Genomic DNA, 14,147 nt, shown 5'->3' with positions numbered 1-14,147 from the left:
ATGAAATTGAAGTGAGGGAAGTGAGATGGACAAGCTTTTTTTCTATTTTTTTTCTGGTTTTCTAGAGCCGTATCAATTATTTAACTTGACATACTGTTCCTGCTTTTTTATTCGAGGCTTTTTTAATAATTGGTAGATTCTAGCGTGGAAATAAAAGGGCGAGCAGGCCACAGGGGTAAATGCAATTCGACTGATACTGAAATAAAAGGTAGAAGTGTCTGTTTCATTAGAAATTAAATGTGATGTGATGGAACATGAAGCAACAGGATCAGACGCAAGAACCACCAATTAAGAACCCAGAACCAGCAAGCGCCACGCAATCAAGAGGAGCCATGGTAACGTTTGATTAGCTTTCAGAAAACCTTGGAAGACGCCAGACTGAGACGTTGAGCAATCAAGAGATCTTACAAGACCAGCAGTTACTTGAAAACGAGAGCCGCCAGGAAAATCATTAGATTCTTCAATGGCAACACATTTCAACATCTATCTAGCAATGATTTGCACCAGCGAGGTGTTATCATTGTGTTTTGTGTCTGTATCCCTAACTGCTCAAAAATATTTGTCAATAAATAAACAAACAAATAATGCGTCTTTTTCTACTGAAAGTAAGTCCTCCAAGTGGCAGGGGATGAATAATAGAAGGTACCTACCTAATTAATTGTCATCTATTCATTCAATTCATAGGCAATTTAGGGCATCGATCGGCAGCGCCCTTATGCTACTGCAGATCGTCGATGGGTTTCTTGATGACTCCGACTCTGACTCAGACTTTCAAAAATCAACTCTGACTTTGATTTCAAATGTCGGCTCTGACCGACTCCGACTCCACAGCCCTAGCAGGTCTGCGGAGGCAATGTATTTTTGGTGACTCCGACTCCGACTCCGACTCTGGCTTTCAAAATCGACTCTGACACTGACTCTGGTCAGAACTGTCGACTCCGACCGACTACAACCCCGACTACGGAATCCTAAAAGGTCTGCGGAGGGGATCGAATTTCGGTGACTGACTCAGACTCCAGCTTTTAAAATCTACTCTGACTCCGACTCGACGACTCAGGTCAGAACTGTCAACTCCGACCGACTTCATGACTCCGACTCCGCAGCCCTACTGGCAGCTATCACGCCAGGGAGCTGCAAATCGTATGTTCCGTGGCGGTTTATGGCATTAAAGTCGATAATGCGGCTGAATCGCACTATGAAACACCCTTATTGGCTGCAAGAACCACGAAAGTTAGCGCATCACCACTGGAAAACGTGACAAGTTATCGATTAATTGGCCCTGGATTTGGACAAATAACATGTTGATGACCATATTAGCTTACATTCACATTATCATCTATCTCAAGGTTGCCCTTCAGGCGGCTCTAAACTATGGCAATTTCCCCATCTTCAACATGTAAATGCCCTCGGGCGTCCTCGTGGTGACGTAGGCATGGGAGTGCCAGACTGGTAGGAACTAGACTTCGACGCCCCCTGAGCGAGACCATCCCAAAATGTTGGCTTGTGCAATCTGGTAATACATTTTTGACCGTGGTCACTTTGCTTACACCAGTTATTATCACACCCCTCTGGCTTATGTATTTGAATAGACCAGACATACAGTAAAATACAAATACAAATACAATACAATAGGCAGATTGAATCCAGCAATTGGGCAGTTATTAATGGATTGATGTAGTGAAGAGTGAATAAAAAAAGAAAAAATGCAGCAAACCTCTCATCAATCGGTCGATCGGATTCCGTGAAAGGCTACGAAGCGCGTCACGGGTGCGGGCAGGGCCCTACACGGCTGGGCCGCCCATACAGATCCTTTCAAATTTCAAACTCTCATTAGCCTGTTATAAATTGAACACAACGTCTACGAAGAAAAGAGCGGGTATGATCGAAGAAACCATACTGCAATGCTGTGAAGCATGCTATCTGCTACTTTGAGTTGAGACGTTTTGGCCTGCCAGCACCCTTCAGCAAACCCCGGACCCCTGTGAACTCATTGGGCGTTGTCACCAGTTGTTTCCGAGGCGACTGCAGACGGACGATGGTAATGCGATGGTAACAGCGGACCTTTGGCCAGCTGGCCTCACTTCCAGAGCGTGGGAGCGGCCGGCGTCCCACGACTCCATGCGCGTCTTCGGCCGCTCAGCCGCGGCGCAGTAGGCGCGCCGCTCGCTGATTGGCCGAGGCGGACAGGGGGTGGATCCACGCCGGCGCGGGAGCTCCCCCCCAGCCAACCCCCGGCCGCGCCGCCCCAGTCATTCGTCGTCGGCTGGCGCAGGCTGGAGGAGCGTCGGTGCTGTGCCGTGGTGAGGCGTGCTTCTCTCCGACTTGGTCGGGTCGTGAGACCGGGAACAAGCAGAGGTGCTGCTGTCGTTCTCCGACCGGTGAGTACAGACGTCAGCGTTGTGGTTGTGTGTGCGTGTGTGCATTTTGGTCACCCCTGATCGTTGCGTGCCCGATGGAACTGGCCGTTCGTTGCAGCTTGCTGGTGAAGTACCTGTTCTCATACTTGCCCACAGCACATTTCTCATGCCCACACATTCACGGCCTTTTTGGGACTTGGCTGGGTGGGTCCTGGACTCCTGGTATTAGGCGGATTCTGTCTATAACTCGCTTATTTTTTCCTAAATGCATGACTCAGTGATTTCCTCCTTTGGCACCCTAAAAAAAAAAAAAAACTGAATAAATGCGCTATATGTCATGCCAGCGGCCATTAGTCTGTTTTTGCTCAAAAGGTGTTTGGCTCAAAGTACTTTTTTCAACTAAGCACGCGTTTTATACAGCAAAACAGGCAAACTTTGAACCCGAGAAAATCGAACGTCGCTCAATTATTACGGAGCGAGCGAAGCGAGCGGAGTCTCATACTGAATTAAGGGAAAATCCTGAGTATGAGCGGCCGGCCGGCCGGCCGGCCGGCCGTGGGGACGCTCTTCAAAAGCTAATATCTTAGGAACGGGACATCCGATTGACAAGCGGTCTTCTTTACTGAATGTCACTTGGACGTAAAAGTGCTGTGGTGTGATGGCCACCATGCGTTCTTGCCAACCACCGCACGTGGCGCGTGGTAAAGTTGGACATTTTTTAAGAACCCCCAAAATTGCAACCTCAATAACGGCACAACGGTTGGGCCGATTGAATTGAAACTCGGTACACAGTTAGGTCTCCATCAGATAATTCATCTGCATGTGTTAAGGTTGGGGTGCTACAGCACGTGCGCACGTGCAGGGGGCGCTCCCAGATCTCGAGAACGGCTGGGCCGATTGCGCTCAAATTTGGTACACGGTTGGGGACCAATTAGTAGGGTGCCGTGCAAAAGTCAGTTTGGACCCCGCTTGCACGTGCGCACGTGCAGTGTGCCGCTTCCAGATCTCGAGAACGGCTAGGCCGATTGCGCTGAAATTTGGCACATCGCTAAAGACCGGTTAGTAGGGTGCAGTGCACAAGTTAGTTGGAGGTATCCCCTCGCAATTTCGCACGTGCAAGGCCCATCCTCTCGCTCGCTCCGTTGGTCGCCCAAAAGGCGTTTTACTGGTAAGTTATAACAAGTGATTTCTTCCCGATAATTTTCATATGTGCATTTTTAAGCTGGATATTAGAACATTGGTGATGTCATGCTGTGGAACTGTCTGCAATGTAGGGGAGAGTGGGGAAAGATGCCCAGGGTTTTACTATGTCATATATTATTCGAAAATGACGATCGGAAAGCAAAAACTTGTAGTTTCAATGGAAGCCGACATCATTTTTCTCCAAAAATATCACACTTTCGTGCTTGAAATATGATAACTTTTTTTGCTATTAAGCATTTTCCTTAAGAAGTGAAAGGGGGCATCTTACCCCACAGGGTGGGAAAGACGCCCCCTGGCGTTGGGTAAGATGCCCCCTGCACTATAAATGACATAAATGGGCACGTGAATCGCCTGAACGAATCAGTAGTCCCTTCGGGCCTGCAGTAGACACCAAACGTCATCGTAAGGGCCCTCAAAAGTAGTCGTAAGGGGCTTCAGAGGTCATCGTTAGGGCCATCATAGTCCAGCGCGGCCAAACAAGCCTCCGTGGTGGCGTTCGGAGACCACTGTGGTGCCCTTATAGGTCTTCATGATGCTTGAGGGCCCTCGAGCCCATCGTGGGGACCTCAGATGCCAGCGCGGCCCGTGGAGCCAACGGAGGAGCCCTCAAAGGATGTCGTGAGGGGCCCTGGAGCCAATAATGTGACCCACAGAGGCCGTCGTAAGGGCTCTCAGAGTCAGATGCCGCCCAAAAAGTCGTTGTGTGGGCCGAGAGACCGGCATGGGGACTGGGGAGTACCCGACCGTACTGGACTCTCAATAGTCCCAGATCGGCTTTTGTCTCTCATCACAGGCATGTAATAAATGATTTGACGGGCTGCTTGAAGGACAGCTTACGGATTTAGGGGGGCGTCTTTCCCCATCAGGACAGGGAGCATCTTACCCCAAGGTGCCGAGGTAACATTAAATCAGTACAATTTGTTAGCCATAAAACTACACCCTGAAACAAACTGTTTGGGACACAGTACACGCATGCTAATTTATCACGACTATAGCAAGGGACGCAAAAATTATCTACCTTCTTTGATATTTACAATGTTTTGACACCAAAATATTTTTTGAAAGCAGCAAATAAAAAACATGCAATCACCAGCCAGCCGTTGCCCAACTGAGCTTCGCAAATTTTTGTGCAGTTAACAAGGCAGGCTTCCGCTTTACGCTAAGAACATTAATTTCCAGGTTCGATTCTTTGTTTCGCCGCTAGAGGGGGTGGGGCGTCTTTCCCACCCTGGGCATCTTACCCCACTCTCCCCTAATGTACATAAAACTAGCACGGACAGAACCGCTTATTAGATTCGTACGTCACTAACAGTGAAAGAAATTCGCTGAAAATTCGTGCTTTCGTATGGACATTGGGTGCCAGCTGCCACGAGTAGTGACGTTATCATAGCATGCTAATTTTTGTAGACATAATTTCCATGTATTTACCAAGCACAATTTGAATTCGAGCATTTCTACGGCAGAGGTGGAGATCTCGGGGGTCGGGAGGGTCAGGACCCCCCTGAAAACGAATTACTGCTATGTAAGTCAATGTTACTTCATGCAGCCCGCCTCCATCTGCCCGGCCTGGACCCCCCCCCCCCCCTGAAATTTTGACAGATCTCCACCCCTGTTCTACGGTAAGAAATTCTTAGCCAGACGCTGGAGTTGTCAAAACTCGCGTGAGAACTTCGATAATTAATTTGGAGCCAAACACCTTTTGAATAAAAACAGGCTATAACTTCCTTGTTGATATCATGTCACATGGTTATCCATTCTCAAAAGCCTCCTGTCATGAAAGTAATATTTTACGGCTCTCCGTGGACGTGAATTTTGCCAGGTCAGGCTTATTTGATGTCAATTCCTTTTTAATTCCCTGAAATCCGGAATAAGTTTGAGTTACGCTACCGAAATTACGGAGCATCATTTGACATTAACGACAAATCCTCGAGTAAGGACCAATCAGCGTCATTGGCGTTTTTGAAGTCATCGTAATTCAAGTTCGTAATATCTATGATGTAATGGACGCATAAATTTGTTGCGTGAATTTTTGGATTCGAAGATAAAGTTATTGTCAGTTTTGATCTTAACGATATTTAGCCCTGTGAGGGAAAATGAAGAGCATCAAGGAGAAAAAGGCAAATCTTCTGTACGAATTGCTTCTTTGCGGCCTTGACTGTCGTAATTTCGTATAACAATCGCGCCGCGCCACTTCGTAGTTTCCTCAGATTACCTGGCTGGTGTTCTCAATAAATTAGTTTGATATATTCGTAATGCAATCTGTTCGGATAGTCTTAATGGTTATTTCCTCGCGTTGTGTTACGCTTAGCTTTGTAACTTAATGCTTTATTTATCTTAACTTCGCTTAACTTTCTTAAAACAACTTAATGGCCTCGTTCTCATTTTTCTATATATTTTCTTCCTCGTTCTCTCGTCTTCCCCGACCTCAATACGATAATCATCACAAAACATATGTGCACGCGACATGTGTGATAAAAGCACTGGCGGATCCAGGGGGGGGGCATTAGGGGCATATGCCCCCCCCGACAGGAGCCTGGGGAGGGCATTCAGTACAAGTATGCCCCCCCCCCCCGTTCAGACTTACACTTCTTACGCCTATAACGAGGAACTAAATAAAAATGGATTAGAAAACCTTCCTCAGGGGCGCGGGAACTACTTTCAGACTGGGGGGGGGGGGCACACCATGATAGAGATCAACCTAGGGTACCCCAAATTTAGTTTTCTCCCCGGTTTTAGGCCACTTATTTTTCATCCCTTGGCTTTTTCAACAAAAAAAGAAAACATTTGTAAAAAAAGTGCGGCATTCCGTCTTAAAGTTGTGGGGGCACCGCCCCCACAGCCCTAAAGTTAGGGGGCAAGCTGCCCCCCCTGCCCCCCATCCGGTTCCCGCGCCCATGGCCTTCCTAGTAACTACTTTTGTGATCAGAGTCGTTTTAGTAACCTCAATTTAGTTGTCATTGCTTTATTTTTTCTAAAAGTATGTTGCTTCTTAGTTCTTACCACAGGGGAGTCATGCCGCTTCAACCCTTTTGACCGTATTGTCTAACGATGGCACTCATATTGCGCAAACCAGGAATCGGCCGCCGCCTATGCTTGGGAATAGGGACGGTTAGAATATGATTTACCTGTATGGCCGCAGCCAGTGCAGCGTAACCGGGGGGGGGGGGGGCACAAGAGGCGCGTGCCGCCTCATTAGATGCATGGTGCCCTATGGGCCCGAGAGGCCCTGCAGTGCCAATTGGCCGCTCAGGGTCCAAGCGTGCCTTATTTCGACTGAGATAAGACCCGCAGGACTCGTGAGAGCACCTCACGGAGTCACGGGCTCCTGAGTTGCCACACATCACACATCTCCATAAGAGCCCAACTCCGGCTTCTGAGGGCCCTGTGCTGGCCTCTGAGTGACCTTGCTGACCTATTAAGCGTCAGCTCTAATTAGGGTCCTGGCCCATACCCGCATGGAACGGCTCCACACCAGTGTCTCTGAGGGCCCATAACGGCGCCTGTGAGAGTCTCACACCGGCGCCTTTGAGGGCCCAACACTGCCAATCTGAGGAACTAACACCAATATTTCTTAAGGCCCTACATCAGCGGCGGCTCTGACGGCCCACACTGGCGCCTCTGAAGGTTTTGGGCCCCCCACAGGCGCATCTGACGGCTACCTACCTGCAACTCTGTGGGCCCCACACTGGTGACTCTGAGGGCTCCCAGTGACGCCTGAGAGTACCACGCCGGTCTCCAGGATCCCACAGGGCTCCTGAAGGCCTCTGCTGACCCTTGATGGTCTCTTGAAGACCCCTTGCCCCCCATGCATGTGTCTCTGAGGAGTGAGGACTCTCACAACGATGATTTGAAAGTCTTCACCGGCGACTGGAGGGCACCACACAGACACGTCTGAGGGCCCTACACCGCCACCTCTGACACACCAGTGTCTCCCGAGGTCCCACATCGGCGACTCTGAGGGCCCCACACCGGCGCCTCTGGGGCCCCACACCAGTGCCTCTGGCAGTCAGCCACCGGTAACTCTGTAGGTCCTACACCAGTGACTCTGAGGGCCCCACCGGCGTCTGAGAGTACCATGCCGATCTCTAAGGACTCCACAGGGCTCCTGAAGATACTGCCGGCGCTCACTTGCCGGCCTGTGAAGGCCCATTGTTGGCATCATACGGCCCGTTACCGGCTTCTGAGGGCCCTTTGTCGGTCTCTGAGAGGTCCTACTGGGTTATTAACCCTCGCCCATGTAGGGGGGGGGGGGGTTGGTGCAACCCCCTGAGGTTTTTCTTAGCTACACGCCGAACCGTTTCAGATAGCCTGCTCAAATTTTCAGTACCCTCTGGGGCATCCTTTGCGCAAGTTTTGGTATTTTTTGTCAAGGTCATGTCAGGTCATGGAGTTATGACGTCATAAAGGGATAAACCTCCGGCCAGATTTACGCTAAATTGGAAATTGCTTCACATTGGTATAAATACCGACAGACCTGACACACTGATGGGTTGTTTTAGAATCACAACTGGCTGATTTGACATTGGCACAATGTCCGTTGACATTTTGAAGGTTACTTAAGGTCAAGGTAAGGTCAGTGACCTCGGTTGACCTGTAATAACTTCTTGCCACTTGTATGCCTTTTCGGGGTATTTTGATGCCCTGAATTCGAATTTGTTATCCATTTCAGGCATCGTCGGTTGTTTCTTGTAGTTCATTTTGGGTCAGGGTCAGGTCAGTGACGTCAGACGCCTGACGTGACCCAATGCACAAATGACCTTGCAGACTTCCGATGCTCCCAACGCATCATTTTTAGAGTTATAACATCGAAATACACACCAAACGATAGAGAATTGATCAAGGAGCACGATAATGAAGGTTGTAAGTCGATATCTCTTACCGTTTTGCCGCAATCGGCGCGGAAATCTGTAAAAGTTAGATTTTTCCGAAAATTTGACCTTTGACCGGTCATAAGTAGGTCAAATGTTGACCTAGGACCAAACAATATACCACCAATCGCGAGATCTCGTTGAGAGCAGTCCGTTGGTCTTTTCCGCTAATCTCTATGACGCTCCGTTTTCAAACGCCAGGGGGGTCGCACCAACCCCCCCCCCCCCCTGCATGGGCGAAGGTGGCAAAACACCGTTTACGGGCGAGGGTTAAGCATTCGCATTTCGCACCAACAACTCCAAGGGCCCCACACACAACCATCTGTGAATTGTGTGGGCTTAGCGCCACACCAGTGTTTGAGGCACCACAACGGCGTCCATGTGAGGGCCTCACACCAGCACCTTAGAGGGCCCTTACCAGCTCCTTTGTGGTTCCTGCACCAGTGCCTCCGGAGTGCCCCACACCACTGCCTCTGGGGAACCCACACCGATACCTTTGATGGTCCCACGCCAGTACCTCTTAAGGTTCCACACCGGCGGCCCTGGGTCGGCTCTATACACCAGTTATTCTGAGGGCCCCACTGGCCCCACCAATTTTCGTCGATTTCTGGCGCTGCCCGGGTATTTGTCCCAAAAGCCTCCTCCTCCTGGATCTGCCAATGGGGGTCAGGTCTCCTACCATTTCTGTTTTTTTTTTTTTTAGAAAAAAACTCTGTCAGGGCTATGACGAAAAATAAGTGGCCTAAATCCGATGAGAAAACAGGATTTGGGGGTACCCTAGGTTTGGCTCCGTGACCTGGTATGCCCCCCCCGCGCTGACATCCTGGATCCGCCAGTGGATAAAAGAACCTCTGTAACACCCCCCTCGACTTTGAATTGACACGAATTCAACCAATTCTACATAGAGGTATCACTTTCACATTTCCACTACTTTGACTACTGGCTACTACTTCACTGGAGCACATCGATGTGAATCAGCTTCACGACTGGTCTCGTCACGACCTTATTGTGCAGTTTCACTGTAGCCACACGCACGTGGCCATCTTTCCCCGGTAACACTTCCTCGATTCGCCCCAGTGGCCACTGACTCCTCGGGGTATTTGCGTCGATCACCAGGACCAAATCGCCTGATTTCAAGTCGGTCTGAGGCTTCAACCACTTTGACTTCGCCTGGAGAGCTGGTACATATTCTCGAAGCCAACGCTTCCAAAACTCTATGGATAGTTGCTGGAGCCGTTTCCAGCGCTGCCGAAGAGTTGTAGCGTCATCCTGTGATGCCGGTGAGGTCTCGATGCTAGCCGTCCCCAAGATGAAGTCTGCTGGCGTCAGTGGCTTCTCATCGTTGGCGTCAGCTGAGACGACTGTGATTGGTCTGGTGTTCAGCAGTGCCTCGGCTCGGCAGAAGGCAGTTTGAAGCTCCTCATCGGTAAGATCGGCCCTCTCGAGTGTTCTTTTCAGAGCCCGCTTGGCGCACTTGATCATTGCCTCGCACGCGCCGTTGAAGTGGGGAGCTCCTGGTGGGGTGAATCGCCACCTGATACAATGCTTTGACAGCTCTTCCTGCACTTTGCTTGAGTCAATGCTTCTTACCAAGCACTTCAGTTCCTTCGTGGCTCCGACAAAGTTCCTGCCGTTATCGGATGTGATCTCAGACGGTTTGCCTCTTCTGGATACAAATCTCATGAGAGCTCTGATGAAGCTGTCCGTGTCTAGCCCATAGGCCATCTCGAGATGAACAGCTCTTGTTTGTAGACAGCTGAACAGGCACAAGTATCGTTTCTGTCGTGTCTTGCCTCTTCCTTGTCTGGTTTCGAATGGACCTGCATAGTCTACTGCGCATTTGTCAAACGCTCGAAACGATGGACAAACTTGACTGCCGATCTTAGGAGCCATCAGCTGTGCTTCCGGTTTCTTGCGGCCCTTTTGACAGACGATGCAGTTTCTCACCACTGACTTGATGAGTTGACGGGCTCCTGGTATCCAGATGTGACGTCTGACTTCGGACAGAGTGTGCTCCGTCCCCATTGCATGGTCTGCGTCCTCATGGTGCTGTCGAATGATCAGCTTGCTGATGTGATGTCTCCTTGGTAAGATAGCCGGATGCTTTGAATCAAACGCCAACTCAGACTTCTGAAGCCGGCCTCCGACTCGCAAAATTCCATCTTCATCCAGGAAAGGGGTAAGTTGTTTGATCGAGCTCTGCTTACGTGACTTCTTGCTTGAGATTCCCCCTGTTACTTCGCTCTCTCTTCGTAGTTCTTTGATTTCAGAACCGTACGCCTCCTCTTGTACTTGACGTATCCAGAACTTCTCGGCTCTCAGCAGTTCGTCTGGGTCTAGCTCTACTCTCTGAGCTTCTTGGACTTCATGTTCTTCACTTGCTGGTTCTACTCTACACCTCACCGCCTGGATGAATCGCCACACCCAAGCGGTTACACGCACTAGTCTGCGCCATGTAGAGAAGTTCTCTGGTCGAAGACGGAATTCGTCTGGCATGTCTGGAACAGAAGTTGCCAGCACTGTTTTCTGAGGTGCTTGTTTCTTGAACTCCGTTTGATCATGCTCTTCTTTGTTGAACTCTTTCTTCAGAGGCCACTGATCTTTTCCTTTCAACAGGTAGGCCGGCCCATGCCACCAAAGTTCATTGACGCGCAGCTGCTCTATCGTCAGACCTCTCGTTGGCAGGTCGGCTGGGTTTTCGACACCAGGTACGTGTTGCCACTGGTCAGGCTTGGTCATCTCTCTGATCTCAGAGATACGATGGGCCACGAATGCTTGGAAGCGGCGAACTTCATTTCGGAGCCAACACAAGACGTCCATGGAGTCGGACCAGAAGTGAACGTCATCAACTGGTATCTTGAGGACTTCACAAACTTTCTTCACAAGACGTACTCCGAGAAGTGCCCCCATCAGTTCCAAGCGTGGAATGGTGTGCTGCTTTGCCCGTGGTGTGACTCTAGCACGTGAAAGAACTAGATGTGAGGAGCGCTCGCCACCATACTCAGACACTACGTAAATTGCTGCTGCGTAAGCCTGTTCTGATGCGTCGCAAAAGACGTGTATTTCTTGCTTTGGTGTTCCTTCATATGGATGCAGGCATCTTGGGACTGAAAGACTGCCGAGGTCACCGAGCTCAGAGAGCCACTCTTTCCACTTGCCTTCTAGGTCTTCTGTTAGTGGATCATCCCAGTCCACGCCTGCGGCCCATGTGTCTTGGAACAGCATCTTCGATCGTACTACAAATGGTGAGAACAAGCAGAGAGGGTCGAAGACTGCTGCCATCTCCTTCAAGCAGCTTCTCTTGGTGAGAATCTCAGTCGAGCGTTGTCTTGAAGAATCGACGGACAAGCGGTCTTCTTTTGTCGACCAGACAACGCCCAGCGTTTTGGTGGAGGCTGAACTCCTTTCTTCAATGATAGTTCAGCTTCATTCGCACGGTCTTCTTCAGGAATGGTGCTCATCACCTCTTCACGGTTTGACATCCACTTTCTTATCTTCATTCCAGCTTCTTGCAGTACCCTAGCTACTTGTCTTCTTGCCTCCGCGGCTACTGTGCTGGATTCATAGGAGGCAATGCAGTCATCCATGTAGAACATGCTGGTGAGGGCCTCAGCTCCAAGTGGATATTCGTCCGCCCGTCTTAGAGCGTGCTCCCTTAACACGTACTGAGCAACAAAAGGAGCGGCAGCATTTCCGAATATCCAGCGATTTGCTTCATATATTGTTGGGTTTTCATCTGTTCTCATGTTTCTCCAGAGTATTCTGTGATATCGTCTGTCTTCCGGCGCCAGCTCCACCTGGAGAAACAATTCAGATACGTCTCCGATCAAGGCGACTGGATGTCGACGAAATCCGACGAGTGTCTCCGTCAGGTCACTGTAGAGAGATGGACCGGGGAGCAGTTGTGAGTTCAGGCTGATGTCTCCACACTTGGCAGCTGCGTCGTAAACGACTCTGACCTTCGTCGTCGATCTGTCGTTTCTAACGACTGGGAAGTGTGGTAGATACCACACTTTACTTTCGAGTTGTCCGTGCTCCTCGTCTGTGATTACTGTTAGATATCCTTTGTGGACGTACTGTTCAATTACATCATTGTACCTACTTCTTTGGAAGATCTTCGTCGTACCGCCTTAAAAGAGATCGTTCTGTATTCACGAGTCGACTCATCGCCATGCCGTAGTTGTTCTCGAGTGACGGTTCTTCATTGCGCCATGGCACTGCTGCTTCGTACCGACTACCCGTGTACTTCAGAGACTTCTTAACCTTCTCAACTGCAGTCTGTTCTTCACGTGAGAGAAGATGCTCTTCGCTTGACTTCACCTGCATCAGTTCCAAGTCAGTCATTGACTGCATGATCTGGACCTCATCTTCAAACACTCTTTTCTTCACATGTGTTCGCAGGGTTTTTGCAAAGTTTGACATGTTTTTCAGGCATGACACATCTTCACTGGTGTTTTCAGCTGCTCTTTCGATACAGCCGAACGCTGTCCAACCGAGCGGTGTGAGCACTGCCACTGGCTCTCCGGTCGTGCCAAGAACAGTATCCAGTGGCACGAAGAGGGGCATCGTATCGGCGCTGATTCCTATCAGCAGATCGACCCCACGACTTCTTGACATCTCCGGGAATTGGATGTGTCGCAGATGCGCCCACTTCTTCTTAGCGTCGTTCCAGTTTATGCCCACAGATGCTCCGTCTAAACTGGGTATGACGAACACGTTCAGAGCGGCTTCATAACTGCTGTGCAGGCTGGATAACTTCACAGAACCTGCTTTCATAGTGACGTCTTGTGTGCCGGTCACCGTTCCCAGCTCAAACTTTTGGCTCGTTCCATTGAATTCGATCTCGGATGCAGCTGCTTTACTGATGAATGATGCGTCAGAACATGGGTCCAGTAGCGCGTTGAGGGTAACCGAACGGCCGTTGTGGTGCACGCGCACTGGAACTGTCTGGAATGCGGTCGCTCCTTTTCCTGGTGGTGATCTGGAGGCTGCCGTATTGTAGCTTATTCCGGAGCTTTGTGTGTTCCCGCTACTGCTACTGCTGGTGGTGTTTGGCGTGTTGCGCGATGACTGACATCCACTGCTGTGAGCTCCTTCTTGGCGGTATTGTGACCAGCTCAACTGTCCGCTCTGTTCTAGTTGACCTTGCTGAGGTAGATGGCTCGTAGTCTGACGGTTCTGACTTGTGTTCTCCGTCTGTCGGTGCTGCTCTTTCAGCCGTCCTCTCTGTTCCAGTTGCTTATCTTGTCGCAGACTGGCATGCAGTAAGGTGTGGTGGCTTCCTCCACACCCCTCTAACTGACATCCAGGAAACCGGTGGCATCTTATTCCACGATGTTGTCCGGCGAGACATCTAAAACAGATTCTTGTCTGCTTACAGAACTCGTATCTTTTGCCCACTGTCCAGCTCTGAAAAACAGCACAGCTCTCCAAGGCGTGATCAGCTTGACAAACCATGCAGTTTGTATCTGACGGCGGACTGAATGACTGCCGCACTGCTGGCTGATGTTGATTCTGGGTCTTCACTCGGAATGTCTTCCTTTGCTGATGTCGAGTGTTTGGCATGCTGCTCGTGGTTTGTGTCATTTGCTTTGCTCTTTTCTCGAATAGCGCTTCATCCGCCAACCACTCGGCGAATGACTCGAAGTTGTCTTCTCTGTGCTCAGTGCTTAGCCATCTGTTGTAGTTCTTCACGTAGAAATGATGGAGCTTCTCTACA

At 49.9% G+C, this 14,147-nt stretch overlaps 1 protein-coding gene across 1 annotated transcript; it reads right to left on the bottom strand.

Moving 5' to 3' along the window:
- Positions 1-9,274: 9,274 nt before the first annotated feature.
- LOC122385678 lies at positions 9,275-13,905 on the bottom strand. The gene is made up of 2 exons (XM_043374125.1): positions 13,383-13,905; positions 9,275-9,956 (listed from the first exon to the last, which is right to left on the bottom strand). Exons 1-2 carry the CDS (start codon positions 13,883-13,885, stop codon positions 9,380-9,382), a joined length of 1,080 nt encoding a protein of 359 aa, XP_043230060.1. The 5' UTR covers positions 13,886-13,905; the 3' UTR covers positions 9,275-9,379.
- Positions 13,906-14,147: the final 242 nt, after the last annotated feature.

Source organism: Amphibalanus amphitrite, unplaced genomic scaffold (assembly GCF_019059575.1).
Source record: "Amphibalanus amphitrite isolate SeventyFive unplaced genomic scaffold, NRLGWU_Aamphi_draft 000227F_arrow, whole genome shotgun sequence".
Lineage (NCBI taxonomy): Eukaryota > Metazoa > Arthropoda > Thecostraca > Balanomorpha > Balanidae > Amphibalanus > Amphibalanus amphitrite.
Note: the sequence above shows the minus strand (reverse complement) of the source record. Positions and strands in the feature narration are given on the sequence as shown.

Bases quoted from the DNA above. Each gene is read 5' to 3' on its own strand.
- LOC122385678 (XM_043374125.1), bottom strand. From the start codon at position 13,885: ATGGTTTGTCAAGCTGATCACGCCTTGGAGAGCTGTGCTGTTTTTCAG. The intron at 9,957-13,382 runs ATTCCAGACAGT...TATCAGGTGGCG, and splicing joins CCAGGAAAAGGAGCGACCGC to ATTCACCCCACCAGGAGCTC.